The following is a 24161-nucleotide window of genomic DNA, read 5'->3' as shown; positions in this document are numbered from 1 at the left end:
TTGGTTTTCTGTGTTTTTTTTTTTTTTTTCAAGTCAAATATAACAAGCAACGTCCTAGACCCTGTTTTCTGCATTCAAAATAGAGAAGCTGCTGCTATCAGAACACCTGCAGCCAATGACAGAAAAAGCGACTGCCCACTGCCCAGCCAATCGTAACCCTGCCCCTGCTCAAGCAGCCAATCAGACCTCTTCACATTCCTAAAAAACGACCGAAATAAAGCACCAGAGCTCGGAGGGCTTCCTGGGAAGCCAGATACCGAGGCGCAATTTTTTTTTTTTTTTAAATAAGAGTCAGAAATAAAAATGGAAGGTTTCCACTGGTCAAGGTTTAAAAATAAAAAGGTTTCTTCCTGCAGCCAATCACGAGTCCTTAGCCCATCGTAAATGCACCACTGGTGTCTCCCGGACGCCAGCCCCGCCAAGTGGCCAAGTGGCCGTGGGGCGGGGAGTAGGGGAGGGGCAGGGGGGCTGGGGGAGGTGGGGGATGCGGTCTCCTGTCACTCGGCTGGCCGAGGAGCCACACTGATCTTGGCCCTTGACGGCTTCCAGGGTGTTCCAAGGGGGTTGCAGCTACTGCCTCCGGTCTTCCGTCTCCGACCTGGAAAACGCCATCACCACATCTTCTGCACCTGCAGACCAGGGACAAGAACTGCTGAGGGGGTCTCCGGGACGACCGGGACGACCAGGACGCGGCCAGGAGGCTGCGGGCCCCAGGCGGGGCACCGGCCCACCAGGTGGGTGCCTCCTGGGCACAGAGCCCTTCCAGCCTTTGCTGCGGCCTGACGGCTGCTGCCCAGGGCCACAAGGCTCCCACGAGCCAGGACAGGATCCAGCTGCCTGCTCACGGCGGCTGCTCCGATGCCACCAAACACCCAGGGGCCCTTGGGAGCCCCCTCCTCCTTCTCAGGACTCCAATGTTGATCCTCCTGGGGCTCTTGCTCTGTTCATTATTTGTGTATTTACTTCCATCTAACTTGAAAGGCGGAGAGAAAGATCTTCTATCCACTGGTTCACTCCCTAAGTGCCCACAACAGCCAGGGCTGGACCAGGCTGAAGCCAGGAGCCCAGACCTCACTCCAGGTCCCTCTCACGTGGTGGCAGGGGCCCGAGTACTTGGGCCATCCTCCCAGGTGCACCATCAGGAAGCATCCCGGCCCACGGCGCCACCGCACCTGTCCGTCAGTCGGACTTGCCACAGCCATTCCTCTTTGCCCAGGCCCAACACCTGGTCAGAGGGACCTGTCCAGACCCACTTCCAGACTGCTGCCTGCCTGCTTCAGCGGAGACAGATAACATCCACGTCGCTTGCCACTCATTTTCTTAATCCCGAGTGTGCGTGTGGCCCAGCAGCTCCACGTTTGCTTCCTTTGTCTTGTTTTCCACAGAACACACAGGCTCTGACACGCGGCCAGGAATGGCTGCAGGGAGGAGGGAGCGAGCTTAAATGCTAACCCCGCCGCCCCCACCAGCAGCTGCCCAGGAAGGGAGGGGCCCTGCGGGGTGAGTGAGGTGACCGGCAGGTCCCCCCACTTCCCTGGCCCTGGGTCCTGCTGTTGTCCTGCTTTTTGGTAAAGCCCAGCTCTTGGTTGTGCCTGGACAGGAACGGTGGCCTGGCCGGGCCCCTCTGGCACGCTTCTCATCAGTGCTACTGCAGGAAGCTCCCGAGCGGGGCGGACGGCAGATGGCAAAGGCCAGTGGAGGTGGGCTGGTGGGCGTGGTGTGAGGACAGACTGCTGCTTGTGTCCCGGGCGGTGGTGCTGCTGTCTCCTCCACACCACAAGGGCGCCTGCCTCCCGCTGCCCTGCCACACGGAGGAGAGCGTGCCAGCCACGGAGCTGCGGGGGCGGAGCGCCCCGTGACAAGGACCGAGCATGGGAGGCGCCGTCAGGCTGACCCTGGGCCACTCCGGTGCTGCCGCGGGAGCTGACCTCGCCGCCCAGCCCCTGCCGTCTCGGCTCTGCCCCAGCCAGCACGAGCCTGTGCCCCCGTCGAGGGAACTGCGCTTCTGGAAGGCAGCTCACGTCGTCCAGTTTCTCAGGACGCGCGGGAAGCCCTAGAACCCCCCATCTTCTTGGGAACATTCTGTTCTCGCCTAGGCTGGGACCACGCAGCTACCATTGCAGGCAGAATGTTCCTAGCAACCACGGAATCCAAGATTACATCAGAGCCTGCAAGGCAGCTGAGCCCGTTACCTAACAGACGCGACTTTCCCAGGGTGCCGCCCAGCTCGCCGAGCGGGAGGAGGCTGGGGACAGGGAGTCGGCACCTCGGCACAGCCCGCTTGCTTCCTTCCTCGCAGCCTCGGGGGCTTTCTCGCAGGGCCCCTGGGCCTCGGAGTGAGCTGCAGACACGAGGACAGCGCTGGCTGCCGCTGCAGGGAACCCGGACCCAGGGGCGTGGGACCCAGCCTGCTGCCGCCTGCCCAGGACGAGCACCTGGCCTGCACTTGAGGCAGGAAGGAAGTCCCCTCGGGTCACAAGGGCCTCTGGTGACTGCCCAACAAGACACCCAGGTGAAGGATCTGCAGGAGTCCCACACGTCCACGCTGCCACCTGGCCGCCCCCGCCCTGGCTAGGAACCTGCAGCCATCATGTACGCAGCCGGGGCCGGGTGTGGACAGCGCCCCCAGAGCCACTGCCTGTCCCTCCTGTGGCCTGCTCTGACCCTAGAGGGCTGCGCTGCCCTCCACACCTCTCCGTAAGCATCTGTCTGTCCCACCAGGCTGTGCTGCCCTCCCTTGCCTCCTGATGGCCAGTCTCTGCTACGCTTGAGCTTGGAGCTGCCGGTGCACGCGGGAAGGAGGGGGAGGTCAGTCTCGCTGTTCTACACCGTGGGACACACTAAGAGACAAGGACAGTGAGAACCAGGTGCCGACATCACAAGAAAGCAGCATCTCTTACAAATACAGATGTGAAAACTCAGTAACATGCCAGCAAGCTGTACTCACAGCAACACATAAAAAGGATTAGACTCAGGCAAGTGAGACTTATCCCAGGAATGCAAGGTTGGTTTAGCATCTGAAGTCAATTTGTGTAATACACCTGTCAACAGAATCAAGGATAAAGCCAACAGCCATCTTAATAGATAGGAACAAGGCACTTGACAAAATCCAAAGCCCTTTCATAATTAAAAAAATAAACCCTCCCAATAAACTAGGAATAAAAAGAATTTCTTCAACGGGATAAGCAGCACAAATGAAAACAAAAACCTCACAGGTATCATCAAAAATCTCAAAGTAAGGGGACCAGCACTGTGGCGCAGTGGGTTAAGCCGCAGCCTGCAGCATCAGCATCCCATATGGGCACCAGTTTAAGTCCCAGCTTCTCTACAACCAATCCAGCTCCCTGCTAATGCACCTGGGAAGGCAGCAGATGGCCCAAGTGCCTGGGCTCCTGCACCCACATAGGAGACCTGGATAAAGCTCCTGGCTTCAGTCTGGCCCAGCTCTGGCCATTGCAGCCATTTGGAGAGTGAGCCAATGGATGTGAGATCTCTCTCTCTGCCTCTGCCTCTCCCGCTTAGTAACTCCACCTTTCAAATAAATAAATCTTAAAAACAAACAAAAAAAAATCTCAAAGTGAGAATTTTCCCCACCAGGGACAGGAACAAGAAAAAGATTTCTCTTCCTTCCCAGGCAATTAGCCAAGAAGCAGACAGACAAGGCGTTCAGGGTGGAAGGGAGGGTGGAAAACTCTCTGTGCATGCCATGATTCTGTGTATACAAAATCCTAAGGAACACACAAAAACTACTGAACCAACAAATGAGTTAAATCTTCAGGGTACAAGATCAACATTCAAAAATTAATTATACTTCTACACTTTTGCAATAAATAATCTGAAAGTGATATTAAGAAAATAGCTCCAGGTGCCGGCGCTGTGGCCTGAAGCGCTAGTATCCCATATGGACGCTGGTTCGAGTCCCAGCTGCTCCTCTTTCTATCCAGCTCTCTGCTATGGCCTGGGATAGCAGTGGAGGATGGCCCAAGTCGTTGTGCCCTGTACCCGCGTGGGAGACCTGGAAGAAGCTCCTGGCTCTTGGCTTCAGATCGGCACAGCTCCAGCTATTGCGGCCAACTGGGGAGTGAACCAGCAGATGGAAGACATCTCTGTCTCTACCTCTCTCTGTAACTCTTTCAAATAAATAAATCTTAAAAAAAAAAAATAGCTCCATTTACAACAGCATTGATAACAGACACCTAGCAATGAATTTCACAAAGTTCAAAATGTGTACTCTGATTTCAAACCAACAACAGCACACAGACACACAGACCAGTGAGCCCAGCAGCAAAGCTTCCCAGCTCCGGTCAATCGATCCGCAACACCTGCGCCAAGACATGTCGATGGGAAAAAACCGAACAGATGGCGCTGGGACGGTCAGATTCTAATGCAATGGATGAAAATGGACCCTTGCCCTTAAACTATATACAGAAACAAACTCAAAATGGATCAATGACCCAAACAAAAGTGATAAAAATATAAAAATCTTCTAACAAAACACAAGAAAGTAAATCTTCATGACTGAGGGTTCGGAAATGGTTTCCTACAAATGACAGATACCCAGAGAACAGGCGACAACAACAGACAAGGTGGGATTTATCAAGACCAGAGGCACTGTGCTTCACTGGGCACCACCAACAAAGTAGAGACCACCCACGGAAGGGGGGGATATTTGTAAATCATAAATCTGGCTATGGAACGCTACCTGGAATACAGAAAGAACTCTCATTTGGCCTTAGTGGTTAAGACGCCGGAGCCCCACCTCAGAGGACCTGGTTGCACCCCTGGTCCCCGCTCCTGACTCTGGCTTCCCGCTAACACAGAACCTGGGATGCTGTGGTGATGGCTCAAGAGATGGGGTTTCTGCTGCCATGAGGGAGACTGGACTGGCTCCCTGGCTCAGTCCTGGCTGTTATGGGCATCTGGGGAGTGAACAAGCACATGGACGTTCTCTCTGCCTCTCAAATCATATAAATAAAAACAATAAAAAAGTCTAATAACCTAGTTTTTAAAAAACAGGCAAGGTGCTGGTGTTGTGGCACAATGGGTTAAGATGCCACTTACAACACAGATATCCCATATCTGAGTGCTGGTTTGATTCCCGGCTGCTCCACTTCCAGTCCAGATCCCTGCTAATACACCTGGAAAAGCAGCGGAAGAAGCCCAAGTACTTTGGCCCCCGCCACCCACGTGGGAGACCTAGACGGAGTTCCTGGCTCCTGGTTTTGGTCTTGCCCAGCCATAGCCGTTGTGGCCATTTGGGGAGTGAACCAGTGGATAGACGATCTCTCTGTCTTTGCCTCTCTCTCTCTGTCCCTCTGCCTTTGCAGTAAATAAATCGATCTGTAATAATAAAATGGGCAAGAGACCCCCGCAAAGACACTTCTCCAAGGAGGATATGCAAATGGCCAGTGAGCACATGGTAAGGTGCCTGCCATCTCCTGGCGTTATGGAAATGCAAATCAGAACCACGGAGACACCACTCCACACTCACCATGACAGCCTGGTCAGGGAGAGGTACCAGCGGCACCCACAGCTTCCCCTCCGCGCCCAGTGCACCTGCAGCCCTGCCCCCTGCTCAGGCCGAAAGCCCCGGGGTCTAACTGGAAGCCCTCACAGCGGCTCCACTCCACGCAGCGACAGCCCAGCGGCTGCCCCTCTGGGCGCTGCGTGGGACAGGACAGCCTAGACTCTCGCTGTTTCTCCACCACCCTGCTCTTGGCCACACCTCATCCTCCTCACTGGACTCTCGAATCCCGGTTTCCTTGACCTCCCAGCTGGCCCCGATGGCCCACTCTGCACACAGCAGCCAGAGCAAGATTTAAAGACCCTGGTCAGCTCCTTGGCTCCAAGCCCTCCAGGGGCTTCTCACTGCGGGGGCTTTCATCACACCTGCTGCCGTCTGAACTGGATGTGGCCCCCAAACTCATGGAGGAATTAAACCGCAAAATCCTACATCAACGGAACTAACAAAGTGGAAACTTCACCCAATTAGGGTGCTTAGCAGTCGAGCCGGTGGGAGGCCCTTAGCTCAGTGGGAGCCTGCCTTTGGAAGGCAATTCTCTCCACAGGGCGGGTGACAAAGCCTGACCAGGGTCCAGCACCCCAGCCCTCGTGCCCTCTCTCCCTCTGCTGTCTGGATTTCCGTGTGAGCCTCCCTCTGCACACGCACCTCTACCCAGAATGCAGCTGCCCGACCTCGGACCAGGAGCCAAAAGAACTCCTTTCCCAGATTCTCAAAAGGATACTTTGCTGTGGTAACAAAGAGCTGATTAATGCATTAACCAGAGTAAACACCGACCACCACTGGGGCCCACAAGACCCCAAGGGATCTCACCTGTGGCTGCTGGGTTGCTTTTTTTTTTTTTTTTTTTTTTTTTGACAGGCAGAGTGGACAGTGAGAGAGAGAGAAAGGTCTTCCTTTTGCCGTTGGTTCACCCTCCATTGGCCGCCGTGGCCGGCGCGCTGCGACCGGCGCACCGCGCTGATCCAATAGCAGGAGCCAGGTACTTATCCTGGTCTCCCATGGGGTGCAGGGCCCAAGGCCTTGGGCCATCCTCCACTGCACTCCCTGGCCACAGCAGAGAGCTGGCCTGGAAGAGGGGCAACCAGGACAGAATCCGGCACCCTGACTGGGACTAGAACCCGGTGTGCCGGCGCTGCAAGGCGGAGGATTAGCCTAGTGAGCCGCGGCGCCGGCTGCTGGTTTGCCTTTTATGAAAGTCCGGCTGCCCTCTCTGCTCTGGCCACATGGGCCTCCTGGCCGCCCTTCAGGCCCAAGTAACTTGGACCTCAGGGCCTTTGCATTTGCTGTTTGGCTCACAGACCTCGTGCTGCCCGGAGGCCCCTGGTAACCCTTGGGTCACCCGCGGGTCTGCTGTCTCCTGCAGGAACGTGTGTCCCTCACCACCAGGAGTCTTTCACTGACATTCCCAGCACACCGGAGCCCTTGTTTGACACACAACAAACTGGACCCTCCCTACTCCTGGGCTCTCTGTTGTTTCTTCCTACCCTGCCCACCACTGAGCACTGAGATTTGTCAGGCCCCCGGCACAGTCTGCACCAATCCCTCTGTCCCCACCAGAATGGAACCAACACCCAGATTTAGACACCACAGCAGTCCAAGGAGCCCTGGAGGAAATCCAACACGGTGGGGTCGGGGGAGCAGTCAGTGTTGTGCGCAGAGCTGGCATCCCAGTTCATGTCCCGGCTGCTCCACTTCTGGTCCAGCTCCCTGTTGATAGCCCAAGTGTTTGGGCCCTGCCACCCATGTGGGAGACCCCAAGGAAACTCCTGGCTTTACCAGCTTCAGCCTGGGCCAGTCCTGGCCATTGTGGCCATTTGAGGAGTGAACCAGGGATGGAAGATTAGTCTCTCAATGTAACTCTGATTTTCAAATAAGTAAATAACCCTTAAAGCAAACAATCAAGTAAAATTCAACACAGAATCAAGAGGGCCAACCTGGGAGGAGCCCTGCCCTGCCCCGGCCTCCTCCCCATGCCCTGCTCTGCCCTGCACCATGCCCTCCTGCTGCCTAGGCTCTGCTGGGTGCCTCCTGCCCGGAACCAGGAACAAGGGACTGGCAAGGGCACAGCTCTCTGAAACAGGGCAGGGCGCCCAGCAGGTCCTCCTGCCCAACACCCAGTGCCAGCCAATGCCAGCTTTGCAAACTCTGTAACAAGCCCACGAAGTGACTGGGGAGAGAAAAATGACAAATATGCAGGAGCTTACAAAAGGGAAGCTGGCCCCTGGGCAGGGGCGGGGGCGGGGGCGGGCGGGAGACAGACAATGGGGTCACTGGTCTACGGCAGTGCTGCAAGTCCAGCTCGGGCTCCAGCCAGCACTCACTCCAGGCCAGAGCCAGCTCAGCACAGGGAGCTGCGTGGTTGCAGAGGGCCGCGGGTCTGCTGAGAGGCACCGGCGAGTCCGGGTGCCCACTGGCCACACAGGCTGAGGCAGCGAGTGACAAAGAGCAGCGAAGACGAAGGTGGGGCTGCCCCAGCCCTGAAGGCCGAGGCGCGGAGCCAGGGTGACAGAGTCCCAGCTGGCAATCTAGCGGAGCCCCCGGCCCTTTACCAGGGAACTCCCTGCTCTAGCCTCTCTCATTTGCATACCAGGGTCCAGGCCAGTCCCAGGCCAGTAGGCGGAGCCAGGTGCGGACAGGCCTGGGGCCCCCATCTTTGGCTCTGCCCCCACCTCCCCGGTACCACAGGTGGGCTCTGCTTGCGCGGCTGTAAGCAGGGCTCTGGCCCGGTACAGGAGGGTCAGGCTCACCCCAGAGTTCTCCCAGCTTGAGATCTGCAAAATCCAGCTCACAGTCGGGTGCCCTCCCCAGGTGGCCTGGAAGGGAAACCCCCCCCAAAAAGTGGCCTGGAGCAAAAGGCCTGGCTCAGCTCCCTGCTTGCAGGCCCCGAGGTCCCACAGACAGCACATAGAAAAGGCGGGCTCCAGGCGGCTTCAGCCACAGGTGGACACGCTCGCGCCACAGACGTCACAGATGCCGAGCTGGGGCCCCTCCGAGTCATCCGGGACCACTGAAACCCTGGCACCCCCAGCGAGCCGCGGCTTCCCAGGACTGCTTCCGTGTAAGCCATTCCGGGCTCAGGGAGCCAGTGACCTCCTGAACTAAGGACCCTCACACCTTCCTCATGAGCAGAACCTGAGAAACTCAGGAATAGGACCCTGGAGCCCCAGAGACACTCGATCCCGGTGGCTGGAGGGAGGACTCCCATCCCCACCCCCAGGCAGGTCACCATCAGCGTGGGGCATCCACTGTGACCAAGTGCTTCTCATTCGTCCAGGGCCGAGGGCCCACCCGCACAGGTGGGCCAGGGTGGAGGACCAGGCTGGAAGACATGGCTCCGTGCTCCTGAGCACCCACGGCACAGCCCTTCCCGTGAGCGCATTATCTTGATGTGAGTACCACTAGCGTCAGCTCCCTGGCCCCACACCTGCAGCAGCTCAGCCACCAACTCTGGGGAGACGCTGCCTGGAAAAACAGGTCCCAGACGCTCTTCCGGAGGGAAAGGTTTCCGAGGGCACAAGGCTCAGGCACCTCCGCTGGGTGGCCCGTGCTGTTTTTAGCAGCCAGGGCTGCGTGCTGGGTGTTCTGTGTAGCTCAGCTCTGATGTCCCAACATTCCCAGGGGGATGGCCTTCACCAGAGACAGCAGGACACTCCGGTTGCCATGGGAACAGCGGCTACTGATCCACCAGGGCTCAGATGCCAAAGCAGCAGCAGGCCTGAGACACCTGCTGCGTTCCGGGCTGACAGCCACGTCACAAGCCCACGAGGCTGCTCCCTGCGGGGGCCCTGAGTGCCGGACCAGCTGAAGCCCCACCCCCCAGGGACTGGGCTCCCCCGGCACCAAGACCCAGTCGCTGGGACGCAGGCCAGGGCCTGACCCTGACTAGGTACCTCCCATGGGACATCCCTGCGCAGCCTCAGTTGACGCATCTGCAAAACGAACAGCACTGGCTCAGCTGACAGCACTGGCCACAGACGGCGGCCTAAACAGCGTCCCAAGGGGTCCCAGCCGGGGGCTCTGCTCTAAGCCCACCTCGCCCCATCCGCCCGCCCGCCCCACGGCGCCCGGCACACTCCACCTCCGTGGCTTGCTCTCCCGGTGCAAGTGCTCATGTTCTCCATGGGAGTTCCCTGGCTCCCCAAACATAAGCTCTCCCACAACACAGAGCCTACCTGTGCTGCAAAGACACAGAGCCCAGGGGAGAGATGGGGCGGGCCCTCCAGGGGCCAGGAATGACCAGATCTCCACCTACCTTCTGGGCAGGGTCTCAAATTTTAGATTCTGGGCATCAGAGTCACCTTGGGGACTTACTTAAAATACACATCCCCACCCCCACCCCAAAAAACATGTTTGCAGGCTCACTGGGCAAGTGTTCTGGCTGAGGCTAGGGCAGGGCCGGGAGCCTGCATTTTCAACAAGTCCCAGGTGCCGTGGTCTATGGACTACATCCTGAGAACTCGGCACTACAAACTGTCCTTGACCTCCAACCCCCAACCCGGAGCCCTCATCCCGCCTTGGCCCACGGGCTGAAAGGCATGGCCGCGCTCCTTGCCGCCAGCTGTCTTGGGGGAGGTCTTCCCTCCCCGGCCCTGCGCTCTGTGCGGCCCCCAGGCTGTCCCCGGCCCCACGCTCTGTGCAGCCCCCAGGCTGTCCCCCGCCCCGCGCTCTGTGCGGCCCCCAGGCTGTCCCCCGCCCCGCGCTCTGTGCGGCCCCCAGGCTGTCCCCCGCCCCGCGCTCTGTGCGGCCCCCAGGCTGTCCCCCGCCCCGCGCTCTGTGCGGCCCCCAGGCTGTCCCCCGCCCCGTGCTCTGTGCAGCCCCCAGGCTGTCCCCGCCCCGCGCTCGGCCTGCCCTCCTCGTGACCTCGTGATTCCGTGCTTCACCCTCGCACCCACGCTGTCCGAGACCATGACTTTTGCTCCCCCCACCACGCGACATCCACAAGCACCTCCCACACCCTTCCCACTGGCCCTTGGTCTTCTCCCCCGCCCGCGTCCAGTCCTAAGTGTCCAACTCTGAAATGCATCCACTCATCTCACTGGTTGTCCCTGTGACCTCCCTGGGCCTCTGCTGGGCCTCTCCTCCCCCTGGGCCCCTGCAGTTTCGCCTCTGCAGCCCCTCAGGGCCCACCCAGCAGCGGGGCTCTCAGTGTTGCGCAGCCACCTCGCACGCTGCTAGGCTGGGCCAGGCCCCGCTGCTGCTCCCTCCCTCCAGCTTGTCCTCAGCCACCCCCCAGGGCCCCTCTCTCACAAGGACTCAACTCTGACCTGTGCCTCAAAGCTCTTAAGCATTCGTCCACCTGTCCACCTGCCCTGCTGTGCCAGCGGCCCAAGGGCATGGCCATCCACAAGAACAGAGCCTCCGACCGCTGGACTGAGGGGCCCCTCAACACGGCCCTCCTGGCAGGGGTCCCCCTCTCGTCATGGTGTCAGGAGGTTCGGGTACAGCCAGTGGCATGAGGGGTGCTGTTCCAAACGACAGACCCTCCACGCTGCGGGGGGTGGGGGGCAGGCCTCCCAGTCTCTGTGGGTCAGCACGGTCCTCTTTTTTTGGGGATTTTTCTCGTTTCTCAATGAGACAAATGACAGACCAAACCTCCCAGCGCGCTGCTGCCCGAGTCCCTGTGTATGTGACTGTCATTACTAGGTTACAGGTAATTCTCATGCAAGTGTTGATTACAGTGAGACGAGCGCTCCCTCCCACAGCTGCGTCTCCTGGGCCTCCCTGCAGTCTCAGAGCAGAGTCGGCGGCGAAGGCCTGGAGCTTCCAGGAGAAGCCTCGAGGCCACACACGGGGCCAGGAGACCCAGAAAGCGGCCAGATCGTCCACATGCGGCACGGCAGGTGCAAAGGAGGACGAGCTGCTCATAGCAGCTCAGCCCTTGAGAAAGGTCAGTGTCTGCGTTATCCAGCAAACGTGCCTACTCTGGCCCAGAGGCTGAGCAGGGGCTGGTGAGTGGGCAGAAACACAGCACAGACCCTGGCCCAGGGCCCCCATGGAAGGTGGTGAAGACGGGCAACGGCTCCATGAGGGAGTGAAGAACAGAGGCTGGGAGGAGCTCAGGCCCCCCCCCCCCCACACACACACACCAGGCACACCCGGCGCACCCTGGGCCGTGGAGAGGGCCCAGGGGTGATGAGCTGGGAGCTGGGTCCGCTGAGACGAGCTGGCTCCAGCAGTTCTAAGAAGGTTCAGTGCAATCCGGAGACCGTGAGGTCCATTTTAGGCTCCCTGGCAGCAAACCCTGAATCAGCAGCCTGGGTCCCTGATGGGCAAAGGCCAGCAGGGCACTGAGAGTCTGTCGCAGACGGTGTGAGCGCACGGAGGCTGGGCCGGCCTGAGGAGCCGCAGTGCCAGTGCACAGCTCACAGGCGCACGAGCAGACACAGCCGGGGCACGTCCTCGGGGGGCACCAGGGCAGAGAAGGAACAAGGGGCTTCCTTGACAAAAGGAGCCCTGCCTGGAGTGGGGGAGCGACCACACTAGGCCTCTTGGACAAGCACCCAGCCTGGGCGCCGCGCGAGGACAGCCCGGGGTGCCCAGCTGCAGGGCGGCCTCTGCAAACTGGGGGCCTGGAACCGGCCCTGGCCGGGTGCTCCCAGAGAGCGGCTGCAGGGGAAGGTCCTGGGATGAGAGGGCAGGAAGGAAGTGTCCTGACACGGCCTTGGGCAGACCAGTTCTCGGCACAGGGCCCCTGAGCCACTGCTGGGATCCACCTGAAACATCCGGAGGTGGGCTCAGCCAACCTGGACCCGCGCTGACTGGCTGCGGGCCTTGAGCGCGCGCTCTCTCTCTCTCTCTCTCTCTCTCTCTCTCTTTTCTAAGGATTTATTTATTTGAAAGACACAGGGAGACAGAGAAAGAGTGAGAGAATCTTTCATCTTCTGGGCTCATTCACTCCCAAAACGCCCACAACAGCTGGGGCCAGTACAGGCTGCAGCCAGGAGCTGACTACCCAGTGTCCTGTGTAGGTGGCAGGGACTGACGTACTCGGACCATCACCCCCTCCGCCCAGGTGCATTAGTGGGAAGCTGAATTGGAAGTGGAGCAGCTGCGACTCGAACTCGAGCTCCCACGTGGGACACGGTTGCTGCCAACGGCAGCTTCACCTGCTGCACCAAAACGCCAGCCCCAGGCTTCACCGCCCTGACCTCTCTGGATCGCTCTCTCATCTTGAACTCGGGGTCCATGCCAGCACCTCCCCGCCAAGGCTCTGCCGTGGATTCCCTGGGAGGAGGCTCGTGTGTTGCCTGGCAAGGAGCATGGCCACGGTTAACAGCAGAATGAGGAAGAGACGACCCACGGGAGGCACCGGGCGATACACTGCAGCCCAGCCACGCCACTGCCTATCGCGCAATCGCCCCAACGCTTCCGCAGCGGTTGTTAAGGATCGCAGTAGAGCTAGTCGGCGCCGCGGCTCACCAGGCTAATCCTCCACCTTGCGGCGCCGGCACACCGGGTTCTAGTCCCGGTCGGGGCGCCGGATTCTGTCCCGGTGGCCCCTCTTCCAGGCCAGCTCTCTGCTATGGCCAGGGAGTGCAGTGGAGGATGGCCCAGGTGCTTGGGCCCTGCACCCCATGGGAGACCAGGAAAAGCACCTGGTTCCTGGCTCCTGCCATCGGATCTGCGCGGTGCGCCGGCTGCAGCGGCGGCCATTGGAGGGTGAACCAACGGCAAAGGAAGACCTTTCTCTCTCTGTCTCTCTCTCTCACTGTCCACTCTGCCTGTCAAAAAAAAAAAAAAAAAAAAAAGGATCGCAGTAGAGCGACTCTAAGTTACAGTGTGATCAGGTCATTGTACAACACGGTCCCAATTTGGGGGCAGAAATGTGAGCAAGCTGTCAAAAGGCTGCTGGGAAACCCAGGTGAAGAGGCCGCGGCGACCCCGTCCACGGAGCAGGGCTCCATCCCGGGAGCTGCCTGCCGTCCCCGGGCTCTCAGGCCTCCCTCCTACATGACCATGATGACTAGGCATTGCTCTACAACCAGGAAAACCAATCGATCCTTGTTCCGGGGGGAGCAGCACTGGGGAGAAGGAAGGGCTGAGCTCAGCATTCTGCCTGCTTCTCGAACCACAGCTCTGGCCAGGCCTGCAAGGCGACCTCGCAGAGGACTATCGACTCCCTGTGCTCAAAGCTGAGCCCTGCCTGGCTGCCAGGTCTGCCCGCCACCCTGGGAATCCAGTGTCGCACTCAGAGAATTCACTGCCTTCCTGGCAGACCGTGGGCTCCTGGACCCAGACCCTAGCACATTCATTCCTCCCAGCATGCACTGGGGGCCCAGCGGCTGCCGGATACAGGAATGGGAGGGAGGGTGGGAGGACGCCACGATCCCAACCTCAAGCCTTGTCCAGGCTGTAGGAGGCAAGGAGGGAGCAGAGCATTAGGGCTGGGCGCCTGGCAGCAGAGACCAGAGCAGGGACAGAAAGGCGGGGTCAGCGCCGACAGCCGCCGCCGTGGCCGTTTGCCGTGAGTCCTGGTGCAGCAGCAGCCAGGGGATCCTGCTTGTCCTGCTGGGGGCTGGGTGTTACCTAGGAGGCAGCAGGGCATGTACGTGGGGCAAGATGTGCCAATGTCACCGTGAGCCCGGCGAAGCCACTCTGGTTATGGGGTGGGTGGTGGACCATGGTGGGGCAAGATGAGAAGCCAACCACGAGGGCTTTGCATCAATCATACAGGAACCACTCTGAGTGCAGTAAGAATTAAAACAGCCGGGAGCCAGGACTGTCATGGGCCCACCAGAAAGAAATGACAGACCGCAGGTACAGATTTGGTGCTCCCCTGATCTGCCCACTTCTCACGATATACACACGTACTGAAACAGCATGCTGCACCCTGTAATTACTATAGGCCCATTAAAATTAAAATAGAGGCACAGGCCGGCGCCACGGCTCACTAGGCTAATCCTCCGCCTAGCGGCGCCAGCACACCGGGTTCTAGTCCCGGTCAGGGCGCCGGATTCTGTCCCGGTGGCCCCTCTTCCAGGCCAGCTCTCTGCTGTGGCCAGGGAGTGCAGTGGAGGATGGCCCAGGTGCTTGGGCCCTGCACCCCATGGGAGACCAGGAAAAGCACCTGGCTCCTGGTTCCTGCCATCGGATCAGCGCGGTGCGCCGGCCGCAGCGCGCCGGCCGCGGCGGCCATTGGAGGGTGAACCAACGGCAAAGGAAGACCTTTCTCTCTGTCTCTCTCTCTCACTGTCCACTCTGCCTGTCAAAAAAAAAAAAAAAAATTAAAATAGAGGCACCAGCATTGCAGTGTAATGGGTTAAGCCACTGCTTGCAACGCCAGCACCCACACGGGAGTGCGGGTTCAAATCCCGGGCGCTCTGCTTCCCACCCAGTTCCCTGCTAATGCATCTGGGCAGGCAGCGGATGATGGTCCAAGTGCTTGGGCCCCTGCAGCCATGTGGGAAGGGAAAGCAGACTGCAGGGTGAGGAGGCGGGGAAGCTGGATCCGCCGGCCCAGGCATGTCCACAGCAAAGTGCTCTGAGCCAAGGGTGCGCATCTGGCAGGACTGGATCTGAGCTCACTGGGGCACAGGGGATCTCCCAGGAGGATGTGAGAGACAGGGCTTACAGGACAGAATCCGGAAGACACAGCGAAACACAGGGAACAGGCAGAGGCCAGGCAGGCTGAAAACGGGGAGGAACCGGCATTCGCGCTGAGGGCCCCCGGGCCTCGGCTGGAACCTGTGCCGGCCGGGGGCGCAGGCCCTTGCCACGGCTCTCCCAGGTGAGGCTGGACTGCCACGGCTGAGGGATGCCCAGGACCCCTCCCCGGCCTGAGGGGAAGTGTGTGTGGCCTAAAGGTGGTGGCCAGCCCCCAGGACCTGCAGAGGGTGTTGCCCTGTGGGTGATCCACTCCAGGGCCTTGCCTGGCGGAGGCCAGGGGAGCTGGGCGTCTCCTGGAACTCAGGTGTAGGGAGGAGCAGCCTGGAAAATTTGCTGATAGACAGCACCACCTAGTGGGAGGAGGCACTCATGCCAGGCTCCAGGCCTGACACACAGGGTCCCTGATCCGCATCCTGTACAGGCGACATTCCGGGTCTTGGGCACCTGAGCAGCACCTGTGCCTGTGACAAGACACACTGCACCATCAGCTGAGACGCCGGCAGGGAAGAGGGAAGGTTAGGATTGCGCAGGGACCCCTTGAACCTATGGCCTGGGCAGAAACGCTGGGGGCTGCGGCTGGCATTGTGGTGCAGCAGGTTAAGCCACTCCCTGTGATGCCGCCAGCCCATGTCGGAGCACTGGCTGGGGTGCCGGCTGCTCCACTTCCGATCCAGTTTCTGCTATCGCCTGGGAAGGCAGATGGCCCAAGTACCTCGGTCCCTAACACCCACGTGGGAGACCCAGCTGGAGTTCCAGGCTCCCGACATCAGCTAGGCCCAGCCCCGGCCACTGTGGTCATCTAGGAGTGACCTGGAAGATGGAAGACCTCTCTCTGTCTCCCCGCTCCATCCCCATCACTCTGCCTCTCAAATAAATAAAAAGAAACGCAGGGTGCTGCCCCCAGACTGCAAGCCCCAGGGGGGACTGGGCTGTTTGGTCACTTGAGAAGCTGCTCCAGGCACAGCTGCCCCTCCCCTCTCCAGCTCTGCCCGTGGGAAATCTCAGCTCAGGCCTCAGCAGGTCAGAGGAGACTGTGCGAGGCGCTCCAGCAGCAGAGACCCACCCCTGCCACTGCCTCTCCAGATTCCGCCTGGGATCCCAGTTCAGCTCCGGGAGCCCCTGCACTGCACAGGGATCCCTGGTGGGCACTACCTGCAGAGGGCCTGGGATTCAGGGCCTGTAGATTGGCCACACCCACAGCCCACAGCTTACTCCTGACCACTCTGCAGTTTTTTTTTTTTTTATTTCTTTGACAGGCAGAGTGGACAGTGAGAGAGAGAGACAGAGAGAGAAAGGTCTTCCTTTGCCGTTGGTTCACCCTCCAATGGCCGCCGCTGCAGCCGGCGCACCGTGCTGATCCGATGGCAGGAGCCAGGATCCAGGTGCTTCTCCTGGTCTCCCATGGGGTGCAGGGCCCAAGCACCTGGGCCATCCTCCACTGCACTCCCTGGCCATAGCAGAGAGCTGGCCTGGAAGAGGGGCAACCGGGACAGAATCCGGCGCCCCGACCGGGACTAGAACCCGGTGTGCCGGCGCCGCAAGGTGGAGGATTAGCCTATTGAGCCACGGCGCCGGCCCCGCTCTGCAGTTTTGAGACCAGGTCAAAGATAGGTGTTGGGGGCAGGGACGCAGCCTAGCAGGTAAGACACCTGGATCCCACACTGGAGGGTCTGGGTTCAATACCCAGCTCTGCCCCCAACTCCAGCTTCCTGCTGATGCAGTCAGATGGCACAGGCAGCGGTGACAGCTCAAGTAAGTGGGTTCCTGCTGCCCACAAGGAGACAAGGAATGATTTCCCAGCTCCAGACCTTGGCCCCAGGCTCAGCCCCATCTACCCCAGGCATTTGGGGCGTAAACCAGCAGATGGGAACTCTGCCTCTCAAATAAGTGAAGATTAAAAAAAAAAAGTTAGGAGAGGTCACCATGGCCTTCTTTTATATTTATACACACACACACACACACACACACACTATTTTTTTTTTAAAGATTTGTTTTACTTGCCAGGCAGAGTTACAGAGAGAAACAGAGATAGAGAGAGAGCTCTATCAATTGGTTCACTCCCCAAATGGCTGCAACAGCCAGAGCTGGGCTTATCTGAAGCCAGGAGCTTCTTCTGGGTCTCCCACATGGGCGCAGGGGCCCAAGCACTTGGACCATCCCCGGCTGCTTCCCTAGGTGCACTAGCAGGGAGCTGGATGGGAAGTGGAGCAGCCGGGACTCGTCACCCATGTGTGATGTCGGCGCTGCAGGCAGAGGCCCCATCCACTGCGCCACAGCACTGGCCTCTGCGACCTTCCTGAACAAGTCAGTAGACCTCACTTTAACTCTTAACTGCAGGTTCAGCCGGGTGAGATAAAGACTGTTCTCTTAGAAATATCCTTAACCTCCCCTTAATACAAAGGTACACACAATGTTAGAAAACCAGTCTTACACAAATGCACATGTTGGGGGTTTGTTTTCTGTGCTGAGAAAGAGTTCTACAGCTTACTTCAAGTTTTTCCTTAACAGCATCCCACGCGAGGCGTTCTTACCAACCCAGCCCGAACTCAGGTCAGCCCGGGGACCAACCGCCAAGCAGGGAGCAAGGTGAGACCCCCAGGGACTTAGAGGCCTGAAGCTTTCGGGGCTAAACCAGGCTCTGGAGCCAGGAAGACCCCAGTGAGTGCCCAGGCTAGTCCTGGAAGGTGACAGGCCTCTCCCAAGAGGCCCTGGGAAAGGTTGGGGCCAACTCCACAGGCAACAGGATGCCAAGGTGGTGCGGCAGGGTGGGCATGCCTGGGCAACACACCGGGGAAGCTGTGCACGGCGAATGCTGTTCCAGGGCCACCGAGCTGCCCTGGAAGGTTTCTGCTGAGTCGGGTGCACAAGCCGAGGCGCACCCAGCGCCAGAGCCTGGGAACCGGCCCCTGCGCCAGGGCAGAGGCCGCATCAGCGCGGGGAAACGAGGGCGGCAGCACTCAGCACACCTGTCAGCACTCTCCCCGGGGAGCCCGCTCACGTCCTGACATGCCACAGGCTGGAACATCCTACAGCCAGTAATTCTAACAAAGCATGGACAGAAAAGGGAGAGGGCTGCGGTGTCAGGGTGAGCTTCCCAGAGACTCAGCCTCCACACCGAGTGGCCGCAGCAGCTCCGGGAGCCGGCTGCAGGTCTGTCTCCCAGGGCCCCGGCAGGACCGACCCCGCGCCCAGTGTCCTCGTCTGCTGAGCGGAGGTGATACACACAGTGCTACCCACAGTCAAGTGAATGTGTGAGAGGCGACCACGCCTAGGCACAGTGCCAGCTACACGGAGCACTCAAATGTTGCCGATGACTGGCTGGGTCCCCCCAGAACAGGCAGAACTCCCCAGGCACACGAAGAGCAGAGTTCCTGGGCCTCTGGGGCACCCCTCTGGCCGCAGCCCAGACCACATCAGCCGCAGCATCCAAGCCAACAGAGAGATGGCACTGTGCCAGCATACCAGGGCAGTTCTGCCCCTGTGGGCAGGGGCCAGGCCAAAGTTTAAGGAAATGCAACAGCCAGCCCCCCTGCAATCACGAGGGTCCCCAGGGATTCCCCAGTCTGCCTTGGAGGGTCCCCGGAGGTGGGACCAGACAGGAGGCTCCCAGGGAAGCGCTCTGTGGGTGACGAGGAGCTGTGGCCTTCTTGCCGGCTCCAAGTCCCACAGGTCACCCACCCAGCTCCCTAAAGGAAGCAGCGCTCGGTGCCCGGGAGGGTCTTGACTCACCCTGGTCGATAGAGTGCTGCGGCAGCTGGCTGAGCTGGCTGTTGACCACCCCTGCGTAGGTGCGCAGGAACTCCTCTTCACTGGCTGTCAGCTGCAGGGTGAGAGAGCAGAGGGTGAGGGCGGCGTGCGCCTACTCTCCAAGGCCCCCGCCCAGGCCTGCCTGACCCCCGGGGCCCCCCCCCTCTGCCCCCGGGACTCTATTCCTGAGCTCTGACCCTTTGGCTTCAGAGCAAGCACAGCCCCCTCCCACCCCTGGAACGAGGTCCAAGGGGCCCACAGGCCTTGTCACTCAGATGGAATCTGAGACCAGAATCTCAGCTAGCACAGGGCGGTGGGAAGACGGGCCCTGCCCAGTGAGCCGACAGCAATTCCAAATCCTCCCCTCTCCTGAAACACGGCCCCACACCCGTGTGTCTGCTGCCCCTCCCGATGCCTGCCCTGCCCAGCCCCTCAGCTGCCCCCAAGGAGAGAACCCTCGGGGATCCAGAATGGCCTTCACCCTCCTGGCCCCAATGCAGCGCTCAATATCTGGGGCCTGAACACCAAGCCACAGGCCCAGCAGCAACCCCCCACTCTGCCGGGGCCCTGGCAACCCAGGTCACTGCCCCCCCCCCCCGCACCGCTGCCACACAGCAGCCCAGGCACTCGTGTGTGAGCCCAGGAGGTCACTGTAGCCCCCTCTATCCTCAGCACGTGCCCCTCCCCCCCGCCACACAGCAGCCCAGGCACTCATGTTCGAGCCCAGGTCTCTACAGCGCCGCCCCCCCGGCAGGTGCCACCCCCCGCCACCCATCAGCCCAGGCACTCATGTTCGAGCCCAGGTCTCTGCAGCCCCTCCACCCTCGGCACATGCCCCCCCCACCTCCCCCACCACACAGCAGCCCAGGCACTCACGTTCAAGCCCAGGTCTCTGCAGCGCGCCCCCCACCCCCCAGGCACACAGCAGCCCAGGCACTCACGTTCGAGCCCAGGTCTCTGCAGTCCCCTGCCGGCAGGTGCCCCCCCCAGCAGCCCAGGCACTCACGTTTGAGCCCAGGTCACTGCAGCCCCCTCCATCCTCGGCACGTGCCCCCGCCCCGGCAGGTGCCCCCCCCATCAGCCCAGGCACTCACGTTCGAGCCCAGGTCTCTGCAGCACCCCGCCGGCAGGTGCCCCCCCACACCCCCCAGCAGCCCAGGCACTCACGTTCGAGCCCAGGTCTCTGCAGCACCCCCCCGCAGGTGCCCCCCGCTCCACCCCCCCGGCAGGTGTCCCCCCCCAGGCACTCACGTTCGAGCCCATCTTCCTCAGCATGAGCAGCACGCGCACCTTCTGCTGAATGTACACCTCCTCCGGACTCTTCCCGGGAGCGCCCTCGCGGTTCATCCCCCTGGCCCAGCTCCGGGGACTCCTGCAGGGGAGAGGCAGCATGGGGGGAGGGGCTCAGACCCCTGCCGAGTGACCCACGCTCTTCCCGCCCAGGGCCCGGTTCCTGCCTTGCCAGCCTGGCTCGGCCACTCTGAGCAGCTCCAGCCCACAGCCACTGCAGGGGGCCTGCCTGCCACCCTGCGCCCAGCCAGCTCCCCCTGCAGCACGCCTCCTGCCGTGAGCCATGCCTCGCGTGTCCCGGGGGCCTGAAGCAAGCAAGCTCCAGGAGGGGCAGCAGTGACGCGAACCACGGCAGCTGGCTGGTGCCCAGTCCCGACACCAAGACCACTCCCCGGCCAAACGCCCCTGCCGAGGGCGCGACGCACAGGGCTGCGGGGCCGCCGCCACCACCCTCCCTAGCCCAGCCCACCTGTGGAAGGGCAGTCCTGCAGGCAGCCGGGGAGGCCAGCAGCTGCGCCCAGGTGTCGCTGGGACCTGAGCTGCGTCAAGGCCCCAGGAGAGAAGCCCGGTAAGCCCGGGAGGCCCTGGGGGCGAGGCAGCGGGCGTGGAGGGGCTTGGGTTACACGCGCTATCGCTCCTGGATGAGTCAGAAATAACGCATAACGCGGCAGCTGGGGGGGTGGAGCCTCGGCACTCCCAGTGCCAAGGAGCTGTGCTTGGAGAACCAGGAACTGGGCTGGCGGGCCAAGGACACTCCACACAGTCTACCCCAGGGGCCAGCAACCCTGGACCAGTGGGCTGTGCCTGGCAGAGTGGCTCTCTGAGCAAAGGAGAACTGGACACGTGCCAGGGCCAGGGCGGCAGCTCCCTGAGGGTACTTGTCCACTGCTCAGGCCCCAGGGCTAACGGGGCCCTGCCCCGAAAGCTCACACAACAGACCAAAACCCTGGTCAGCTGGGGCTGATGTACACCGGGTGCAACATGGGGCTCCTTCTAGAACCTTCCTGCCGACTCCCAGGGCTCTAGGCTCTCTTCCTCTGCCCCCCTCGCACCTCCTCAGGAAAGGGCCCGAGGCCCTGCACCTGCATGGGAGACCAGGAGGAAGCACCTGGCTCCTGGCTTCGGATCGGCGCAGCGCTATTCGTAGCGGCCATTTAGGGGGGTGAACCAATGGAAAAGGAAGACCTTTCTCTCTGTCTCTCACTGTCTAACTCTGCCTGTCAAAAAAAAAAAAAAAAAGGGCCGAGGAATAGCTGAGGACAGGGAAAAGGAGTGGTCAGCCCCAAGGAGAAGCACTCAGGCCACGGCTCAGCCAGGGCGCACAGGACGCCTGGGTGGCACGGCCGGGTGGGAAAGCCCGGCGCTGGGTACTGCTTCTCCCATCAACCTCTGACCCCTCCTCCTTCACAGCCACGCAGCACAGTCTCAGGCATGGGTGGTGCGGCCTCCTTCTCCGGGCAGCCGCCTCCCTCTGGGCCACAGCCCAGGTCCTCACATCCCCTCCCATCCTTCACACCCTGTTCTTACAAAGCAGCCAGAGCTGTCTTCAAGCAAACAGAGCAGGCGACATCACTGCCTGCTTAAACCTACCTGCAAACCAGCCCCGCCCCTCCCTCACAACGCCTGTGCTTTGCCTTCCTGGCCCCTGGGCCGTTTCTAGAATGTGCCAGCGAGCTCCGGCCACCTCTGCACTGGCCTAGACCTCATTCCTCGTCCTGCATCTTGGCTTGAAGATGCCTTCCCCAGCACGTGGCCCAAGCCCCTCTGGGTCCCACAGCGCTGTTGTCTTGTCCTGAGTTTCTGAACAGGCCCTCGGCTGGTGTCTCTCCCGACCCTGCTGGGCGGCCAGGCCTGTGTCTGCCTTGCTCACCCTGTCCTGCAACCTAGCACCTGCCCAGGGCTTCATAAACCCTGCCAGGTGGGGGCGGGGGGGAGCGCACTGGCCCTTGGTGTCTCAGCTACGCCACTCCCCCACCCCTCTCACATCAGCTCGGGGCAGATGCCTCTGTTAAGAGAGACTGAGGCACAGACCCCATCTCTCTTAGCTTCTGCAAAGGACTCTCACTTCTAAAGTACTCGGTGTGTCCCGGCTCCGTGCTTTCCGGAGAGACCTAGCTGCTCCCCACAGTCCTCACCCAAGGAGCGAGGGCTCCCAGCACAGAAAACCTCCTCTTCTGTCCTGTGTCTTGCCCAGGCTGCAGGGGGCCCTCCTGGTGAGACACGTGGCATGCACAGGGCTGGCCACTAGGTGTCGCCACACATACACACGCAGCACGGCCGCAGCATCCTCCCTGGAAAGATTCCCTAGGGCTCCTGACGGCCATCAGGCTGCCCTCACTCCCAGCCCAGGGCCACAACCCACACTCCAGTGCCGGGTTCCAGCGAAAGGTTACTCCACTCCGGGAGGGAGCCCAGCCCCGGCAAGGAGAGGGGTCAGGTTTCTGCGGCTGCATCCCGGGTCCCAGGGGTCCTGGCACACAGCAGGTGTCTGCACGGGACCTATCTCACAGGATTTTGTTCAAAGATCCGAACCTCCAACCCCTAGTCAGCAGGCCCACATCATTCCACTGTCCCTACTGTCCCAGCCTCCCCGGTCCCACCCTTACTGGTGACCACTGGGGCTTTTGGCCACAGCTGTGGGCCTGGGTGGGCCCTTGCAACCAGGCGATTCCCACGTGGTACCCTCCCCACAGAGCCACTGCTGTAGCTGACTCCGGCTCCGGGGAAGATTCTCGACTTGCCATTCCTCAAGGCTCTGGTGACCTAGGTCTCCTCAAGCCCTGGTCTGAGCCCACCCCGCCCTGCTGCCTGGCAGGGAGGGAACGCCCAGGGCTGGATGTGGGGCAGGGGGTGGCCAGGAGCACGCGGCCCCACCCTTCACCCCCAGTTCAAACACATGGGAAATGTTGGGACTGGTTTACACAATTCTGCCCTCACCGGCAGCAAGGGTGGCAGTGGGAGGAAAATGAATAATTGAAGAGAATAAATCACTGTCACCCCAAACAGCAACGTCTGTCGCGGGTGTGCTGCAAGTGTTTGTTTAAGTGAGCTCGGCGTTGTCTAAGCAAACGTGCTATTAAATTTTCATTACAACACTGACAAGCATCAGATTAACTTCCCCTGCGAATTCTTATTCCGCCCCTCCAAGGGATCGAGAACTGGTCTCCATTAACAGGTATTCCAGTTATCAGGCAGGAGTTACTCAGCCCAGCCTTGGCTGTCAGAGCCAGGGATGAGGGCGCCTGTCCGTCCTGCGCCCCCAGGTCCCCCACATTCGTCCCAGCACCTACACAGGGGCAGTGCTTCCACGCCAGACCATAAGAACGTCCCCTGGTGCCAGCTGCCCAGGACAGAGGGATGGGGAAGAAACGCCGGGCAGTTGTCAGCCTTGGGAGAAACCTGTGGACACACACCAGGCAGGGGACGGCCACCTGTCAATCACGGGCCAGTGGGCGTTACTCCAGAAAACCAGCTCTGACCACAGCAGACAGTGACAAGAAGCCCAGGCACGCACGCTTGCCTCAGCCAGAAGTGTGTGCACACACACATGCACACACACATGCACACACGTGCACATACACAACCCGCTGCCAGTGTTGGGTCTGCCTCTGGTCGGGAAGGGATGGCGAGGCAGTGGCTCACAGCCACCATGAAGGACCTATCCTACCACGCATGACCCGAGAAGCCACACGCTTCTCCTCTGTGAGAGGCGCCCCAGACGCCACGCTCCTGCCCAGCCTCCACAGAGACCCACTGGTGGCCATCACATGATCTCCAGCTCCAGAAAGTTGACCTCACTTTAGAAGAATCAGGAGGTGGTGCAGCAGGGGCCCAGGTGGCAAGACAGCTGCGTGTGTCACGCAGCAGATGGAAGCATGGCAGGCCGGCTGGGAAACGCAGGCCATTCTGATCAAGAGTTGGGGGAGCTGGCCTCCCTCTGACAGGCACAAGTGGCCCCACATGCACACAGCCATTGGCATTCCCTTGTATTTAT

General features: G+C 60.5%; 1 protein-coding gene across 4 annotated transcripts in view; it reads right to left on the bottom strand.

Moving 5' to 3' along the window:
• The window catches only part of CTNNBIP1 (catenin beta interacting protein 1), a 54150-nt gene continuing 29989 nt past the window's right edge, over positions 1-24161 (bottom strand). For 2 of the 4 annotated variants that reach the window (XM_002716164.6, XM_070079328.2), the window contains 3 exons: positions 20129-20249; positions 18860-18950; positions 1-629 (listed from right to left, as the gene is read on the bottom strand). In XM_002716164.6, coding sequence (XP_002716210.1) covers positions 571-629; positions 18860-18950; positions 20129-20224 — 246 coding nt within the window. In that variant the 5' untranslated portion in view covers positions 20225-20249 and the 3' untranslated portion in view covers positions 1-570. Of the gene's footprint in view, positions 630-18859; positions 18951-20128; positions 20250-20454; positions 20604-20636; positions 21115-24161 lie in introns of those variants that run through there. The other 2 variants (XM_051858110.3, XM_089301514.1) reach the window with 2 other exon arrangements.

This window comes from Oryctolagus cuniculus, chromosome 7, assembly GCF_051225735.1.
Source record: "Oryctolagus cuniculus isolate XC-2025 breed Fujian yellow rabbit chromosome 7, ASM5122573v1, whole genome shotgun sequence".
NCBI classification, from domain to species: Eukaryota; Metazoa; Chordata; class Mammalia; order Lagomorpha; family Leporidae; genus Oryctolagus; species Oryctolagus cuniculus.
The sequence above is the reverse complement of the archived record's forward strand: the minus strand, read 5'-3'. Positions and strand labels throughout refer to the sequence as shown.